The sequence below is a fragment of the Camelina sativa genome, chromosome 8 (genome assembly GCF_000633955.1).
Source record: "Camelina sativa cultivar DH55 chromosome 8, Cs, whole genome shotgun sequence".
In the NCBI taxonomy this organism is placed as follows: domain Eukaryota; kingdom Viridiplantae; phylum Streptophyta; class Magnoliopsida; order Brassicales; family Brassicaceae; genus Camelina; species Camelina sativa.
This window is the reverse complement of record NC_025692.1, coordinates 20,252,870-20,260,877: the sequence shown is the minus strand read 5'-3', so window position 1 is coordinate 20,260,877 and position 8,008 is coordinate 20,252,870. Positions and strand designations below refer to the sequence as shown.

The following is an 8,008-nucleotide window of genomic DNA, read 5'->3' as shown; positions in this document are numbered from 1 at the left end:
TATCGTGCTGATAACGTGTTGTAAACTAGAGAATTTAGGAAGTGAAATCTCTTAGTCTTATTGATTAATGTCGAGGTTACAACTATATATATAATAGGAGTACAAAGGCTAAAGCCCATAAAGTAATCGAATACATAAGATAGGCCATGGGCCGCGAAGCAATGGCCAATGGGCCGTACATGTGCGGACAGTAAATGGGCCGTAAGGCCATGTCCTAACGGACTGTGAGCGGGCCGGTCTATGGAGTCCACAAGTGTTTTACAACACTATCTCCATAAATAATGTTATTATTTATAAATATGTTAGCGCACTAACATCGAATTATCGTGGTCGCAGGTTTAAGTTAATGGGCCTGTAAGGCCCAGGTACATATACAAGTTAAGCTAGTATAAAGGTCGTTAGAGAGGTTAGTTACCAAAAACATAGCTTAACGGGGGTTTTTTTTTACTTTGGTTACAGGGATTAAGAAATCACAGTTCAACGTTTTTAGTCTTCGCTAACTTCACCTTCAAGCTTCTTCATATCATTTCTAAGTACATATAGAATCTGTACTTGGGAGGGTGAGAGACTAGCGATTGGTTCAAGCTTGCAGAACCTTTGCTTAGTAGTGGAGTTTGCCGTTTCAGAGTCACTGTGATCAAGGGGAACTTGTTCATTGGTGATGTTCTTGAGTGAGTTTTTTTTTTTCTTGAGTGAGTTTGGATCTGTTATCGTCGAAAAACTAGAAGACTAAACTTTCACACTTCACATTTATACAAACAAATCGAAAATTCTGAAGTAGACAAACAAGACATGTAATGTAATATTACAAGTTCGAAGAAAATAAGTAAAAGAGAAAAGAGAGTTTTTTTTATTACTACAACTTGGAAGACAAGGCAAAGATAGAAAATGCATCTATAATGACTAATGAGCCAAACGATGGCTACCTGCTGCTTCGGTGGGTTGCTGGTGCGGTGGATGGAAGCAAACCTTGAGAAGGTCTGATTCCCACAAGACAAGCTGATTCTCAGCTTGTTCAATATTAATCCGTAATTCACGCTCACGAGAAGTTGCCTTTTCGAGATATGCTCTTGTCATGCTAAGGCGAACTAAGGCAGCTTGGAGCTCATCATAGCGGACTGAAATGGTGGTTTCACGAGAACCACGTCCCACTGGAACGATCCCTCTCTGATCGAGATAATGCTGATCACTTGGTTCAAACGGAAGCAAACCTTGAGCAAATGTCCTTCCTGCACGACGAAGCTGGCTCTTAAGTTGTTCAAAACGAACCGCAGCTTCACGCTCCTTAGAAACCATAGCCTCCAGCTTCCTCTGTAGCACACGCTGTTCAGCCAGGGCATCTTCCAGCTGCTCCGACTGCAGGGATTCCACAGCTCCGACTGCAGGGATCACTCTCTGGTTATGCCAACGCGGAGTCTCCACAGCTTCTTCCTCCCGTTCATCAACAAGANACATTTCAAGTTGTTGTTTTCTTTGAGGAACAGGGTTGTAAGCTTGGAATGGTCGGGAGACTCCGATATATTCTGAATCTGAGTAGATGTCACCGACATCCTTCTAACCATTCTCCAGTCATTGACCTCTGGCATCTGATGTATTCTCTCGCCGCCCACAACGACAAAGTGTTCTTTCTGCTTCCCGAAATCAGATGCTATCCACAAGGCCATTTCCCGAACCACNGATTTCAGAACCGGGAAGGTTAGAGGAGTCCAGTAGATGCTCTTCAGGTCAGGTAAGCCCTCTAAAATGAGGCTAGTTAGATTGAGAAAGGGCTGTTCACTATTATCACCCACTCCTAGCTGCTGGGTCATGGATTTGTCTTTGCTTATTATTTCTTCTATTTGCGGACATTCGTATACACGTAGATTGTCAAGATTCGGGGCCAAGAGCAACCATGTCAAACTCCTTACACCTTTGCACCCATGCAGTTGCACCGTGTGCATGTTCCGGAATTGTGGACATTGCTCAATGTTGCTAAAATGTAGGGCTCTTCTCCTATCAGTGGTTATCTTCGGGAAATTACATCCAGAGATACTAAGTTCACGAATACTGGACGCAGAATTTAGCAATGATATCCCTCCATTGGTTATCGTAAATCCGTTGAGATGTAAACGTCGGATACAACTTGCCAACTGGTTGTCACTTAGTAACCGCTGCAAAACAGCATCTTCTTCCACGTTTAGACTCAACTCTTTTAGACCTTTAAAAATTAGTAAATCCTCCATTAATCCGAGATCCATAGGAAAGGACCAGAATAACCGTAGTACTTGCAAACTCGATAAACCTGCTATCACCTCAATTTCTTTGAGCTTAGATGTGTGCTCAAGATCCAAGTGTATCAACTTCTTGAGCTCTTTCAGACCAAGCGGCAACCTTGTTATCGATGTAAATGACAAGTTGAGAAACTGCAGAGAAACCAGACAAGAAACTTCCTCCGGCAAGTCAGCAAGTTCTTTATTATTAGATAGATCCAATAGTAAAAGACTTTTCATCCACCGGAAGAAATCACCCGAGATACATTTCAAGTTGTTGTTTTCTTTGAGGAACAGGGTTGTAAGCTTGGAATGGTCGGGAGACTCCGATATATTCTGAATCTGAGTAGATGTCACCGACATCCTTCTAACCATTCTCCAGTCATTGACCTCTGGCATCTGATGTATTCTCTCGCCGCCCACAACGACAAAGTGTTCTTTCTGCTTCCCGAAATCAGATGCTATCCACAAGGCCATTTCCCGAACCACGTCATGCATCTTTACACCATATCCAGATTCATCCTCCATCAACAAAAACATTTTAACCAAAGTCTCAATCACCTCATAACCCTTGATCTCAGCTATCTCTCTATCTTCTTCATCTGCAATAATTCCTTCGCCGATCAAGCAGTCGACCAACCCTTGTTTACTTGTAACATCACCTTCCGGAAATAAAGCACAATACAAGAAGCATAACCTGATATTCTCACAAGGCAGACTATCATATGAAAACTTTAAAATTGGGAGAATCTTATCTTTCATATCAGAAAACTCAGCTGCAGATGAAACCAAAACATGAATTGCATGGTACCACTCCCTTGTCGTTCTTTTGCTTGACATGGTCACACCGATGAGATAAAGAGCAAAACAAAAACCACCACATTTCTTAGCAACTATTCTTGCGAGCTGGCGTATGTCTGGATGACTTGTCAACGTGGCTTCTCCAACTACCTCTTGAAATAGATCCCATGATTCTTCTGGGCTCAAACGTTTAGTTTCTAACGTAATCTTATCAAGAGTTGGTTGAAGTGGCAGGATCTTCCTCACATGAAGCAGATGAGCTCTGTCAACCACGAATTCAGAAAACTCTTTAGTTTTGAGGGTTTCAACTTCTTTCAACCTCTGGTGTACCATTTCACTGTAATGATTTGGCGTTGGTTCAGAGATCTGGGATCCATCTTCGGACTTAGATAACTTATGAAGTTCAGAGATACTCTTATCAAGCAGAGGATTAGCCTTGGATTCAATCTCTTCGACATCTGAAATCCACTTTTTGACTTCTGATAGCACTGGTAGACCTCTGCCCTCTTCTTTATACACTCTTTGCAGCAGGTTATTTCTCATTGCATTTAGGGCTTGCAATCCCATCTCCAAAGCCTCCAGGCTTTTCTCAAGAGCTTCTTTTTTATCTAAATCTAACGCAGACTGCATTTCAGGTACCACCATGTCCATGACATAAAAATCTCTAGACGATGTAGCCTTTAGTTTATCTGAAACATCTTTTGCAATCTTCTCCGTCATATGTGCTTCATTGTCCCTAACAAAAGAGAGGGAAAGCAAAATCACCGCTTCCATTAAACAGTCATGGGTGAAAAACACCATATCTCTCTTCCCAGTAATCTAATGACATCTATTTCTAATATATACCATAAAAATTTGAATTGATCATTTATATATATATATATAATATATTCAGCGTAATTTCTCCTATCCTCAATAAAAAACCATTATTATTCACCCTTTTAAAAATCTTGTGGTTACTGCCTTTAACTGTACCTGCGAGACGTACAAGAAGAAGGAGAAGCCATCATAGACGAGCTTGAGAGATTGAAAAATGGTAAGAGCTTGAGTTCTAACCTGAGAAATCATCAAAAGCCAAACAAACAAGTGTTAAACAACTGTAAAATCATCAACCCCCGTAAACTATCAAATATAATAATCAATCGTAACCTATCAATATTTCAATAGAGGTTTAATGGTTTTATCTAATTACGTATGAACTATCAAATATAATAAATACGCATTCAATTTCCAATTACGTAAACAGAGGCATGAAGCCATAAGGCAAACAAAAGTAAAGCTTTATGCTAAGGGACACACAACACAAGACTCGTTCACCACAGCTCGCTGTGAAAGTTATGGAGAAAGTGAAGCCACATTTAACAATCTAAACTACAGCCACAAAAGTAAAGCTTTATGCTAAGGGACACACGACACAAGACTCGTTCACAACACCACACCACAACACAACACAACACAATCGAAACTAAAACCAAAACAACACAGAAATTTACGAAACTTGGTGGAAACATTCACGACAGACATACAAAGCCACATGAAAAAAACAGATCTTGATTTGGATTTATGGTTTAAAAGTTATGACCAAATTCTCTAAAGCTACAAGAGAAACAGAGATAGCCCCAAACCACTAGCACCAACGAAGTAAAACAAATCATGGTTTTGCTGGATTATTTGGAACAATTGGAACAAAGAAGCAGAGAGAGAGAGAGAAAGGGGTACTAACTTGGGCCAAGAAGAGAGATCGAGACTTGATCAAATCTGACTTGTCTTTGAACCTATAAACCAAAGCAACCATCAATTTGATAACCTTTCATCTGGATAATTCTAGTGTTAAAGTGAACTAAGAATTCAAACAAAAAAAAAAACAAATTTGCTCACAAACAAACACTGAGAGATCAAGACAGGACCAAAATAAACGAATTATACCTTTGCAGATTGAACAGAGCCACGAAGAGAGAAGAGGATGAAATTGAGAATCTGTTCACCGAGCTTTGGATTGAAATTGGCAATTAGCCAGAGAGATAGAGATGACGAAGCTTAGAGAAGAAGAAGTATGGTGGCGACGGAAGAAGACGAGATACGAGAGTTGATTTAGGGATTTAATTCTGGTGTGACTTTATCCCAAACATTATTTTCTCTTATCCCCTCTTATATTAACTTATTTATTTTTTATTTTTATTTAAAAAAAATTAATGAAAGATCATTAAATTTTGGATTAATTATAGAATTGGACATTATTTTTTAAAATTTTATGGATTTAGTATTTATTGTCCGTACTTACAGAACGAGGCATTTTCATTCAACTAAAATATCGAAATTGTCCATCGTCAATAAATACATAACTATCTTGTTTTCCTTAACCTGTTTTTTTGCTTTTCTTAAATCTCTTCTGATTATTCTATTTTTTTCTTTTAAGGTCCTGTTCGTTTTGTGATCTAGACGCAAAATCTGGATTTTGTATCTGGACGCAGTATCTGGACGCAACTTCCAGATACTGTTTGTTTGTGATTTTGGTTGATGCATCCAGAAATTGTATCTAGATGTAACTATGTTTGTTTTGTTATTTGGTATATATATCTGGATACAAAAAAATGACCAAAAACCCCTTTAGTTTGTGTTGAAGATGTTAGTAGTTTTGGTTATTGATTATGTAAAGAATTTTCTTTAAACATTCAAAAATGAAATCATCTTTATAATTTAAAAATATATTCTTATTTCTTTAACTTATATAATTTAAAATCATTTTGATCTAACATTTCTAAAATTATATCAATTAGTATCACTCAACATTTTTAAATAACACAAAAAATAAGATCCTTACACAAAAAATAACACAAAAATAACTTCTTTAACTTATGATCCAACAAAACCTTATTACAATCAACATTTTGGGTAATCTTATAGTAATCCTTTAAAACAATCATAATTTTGAAGTATTAACTAGGATCCTTTTTGGCTAGAAACGATTACATATCAAAGACCTGAATAATGAAAACAATTAAGTTATATGATACCACAAGAACACACAACGATCAATCACGGTTTACTGACACCTCTACTCTTCCTCCTTGAGACAAGAGTGCCATGGTTCCCCTGCAACAATCAGAACTCATCATAAGCAATGAGATCCAAGTTCCCATCAAAACCAAACAAGTTCCCATCAAAACCAAACAAGAATCAAAACCAATTGAACCTGCTGTGATGCTAATACGGAAGTTGACGTCCTCTTCCTATCTTCTCAGTTATAACATCACGAAGAGTCTACATTGCTCTATCACCAGTTGGAATGTATGGAGTATGTCAATGATACCTTCTTCTTCATTTTCTACAGCTTGGTCACCATGATTCTCATAATCATCTACCACCTCCCAATAAGCAAAATGACGGTCTTCATAGTGTGAATCTCGAATAAAGTTGTGAAGTGCCATAGTTGCTGTCACCATCTTTATCTACTTTTTTAGCTCATACTTAGGATGTTTCCTATCTAAAATCCTCCACTTTGCTTTCCAAACACCAAATGTTCTCTCTATCATAGAACGCAAACTAGAGTATGTACGGTTAAACAGCTCTCTAGTGCTAGTAGGTGGTCCTCCCCTTTCAAACAGATCAAGATGATACCTAGTTTTACGATGAGGCCCTAGATAACCGGTTCTAGTTAGGTAACCTGAGTCTACTAAATAGTAATTACCGCTTCGTGGATGAGGGAAGGAAGGTTCATGAGTAGCACAATGTATTAACACCTTGGTGTCATGTGCTCTACCAGGAACTCCAACATAAGCAAATATAAATCTCATGCTGAAGTTACATATTGCTAGAACATTTATTGTTGGTTCAGATTTTCTACCTCTATATGCTTCCGCACTTATTAGATGGAGGGCAAACAGATATGTGAGTGCCATCCAAAGCACCAATGCAGTTTTCAAAAAAAGGCCAATACCTACTATCTTTTACTAGTTTAGGACTATGTTTTGCAAACTCACCTCTGGATGGCTTCACAATATCTGCTGCAAGCTTCAACAGAACCGCTAAAACATCATCTACCTTTCTTTTTACTGTATCCAAAGAATGCTGATATCGTTCAGCTAAGACCCGGACTGTTACATCTTGTGCCACCATTTCTAAACATTGCTACACTCTCTTCAAGATAGACATGGCATGATTCTTCAAGTTTATATTTCTGTGATAGCACCTGACATAAACTCAGAAATGTACCTTGATTCATTCGGAGGATATCAAAACACTGTTTCTCAGACTCATGCATAAATCGTTGCACCCGACGCCAACCTCCACCTCTATCTGTCCTTTGCATCTCTCTATTAGTATTAACTCCATAAACTTCTTGTATTGCAGAATACATACGTTCTTCTTCCTCTAATATCAAGTCCATGTCATCATCCTCAAATGATGGTCTAAATGTATCCTACAATAAAAACAAAAGAAACAATTTGAGTATATCAAAGTTGATAACACATAAGCAAACCGAACATAAACAATAAGCAAAGCAAACATAAACATCGAAGAGCAAAGTATATTATAGTAGAGAGAAGTGACCAAATTTGAGAAGTGAACATAAACAATAAGCAATAAGCAAACCGAACATAAACAATAAGCAATAACACATAAGCAAACCGAACATAAACAATAAGCAAAGCAAACATAAACATCGAACACATAAGCTTACCTAGAGAGAAGTGACCAAATTTGAGAAGTGAAGCCTTTAACTTTCTCAAACATCGAAGAGCAAAGTATATTATAGTAGAGAGCAGTGACCTAATTTGAGAAATGTAATAAGAAGTAGAGAGAAGTGAACAAGAACACTTATTTCATCATTATTTCATCAAGAAGTCATACACACACACACCAAACTAAAACCAAACTACAGATTCTCTACACACCAAACTAAAAAAAAAAACAGATTCTCTACTTCCACCAGTCTTTGCTTTATCCAGTCTTTGCTT

The 8,008-nt window shown here is 37.9% G+C and overlaps 1 protein-coding gene across 1 annotated transcript; it reads right to left on the bottom strand.

Moving 5' to 3' along the window:
- Nucleotides 1,678–5,153, bottom strand: LOC104707625 (probable disease resistance protein At5g47260; the record flags this gene model as incomplete). The annotated part of the gene is given in 4 exon segments (XM_010423998.1): nucleotides 1,678–3,786; nucleotides 4,026–4,106; nucleotides 4,774–4,825; nucleotides 4,977–5,153. Coding segments are annotated over 2 exon segments (2,144 nt in total), but the record flags the coding sequence as incomplete, so codon positions are not given.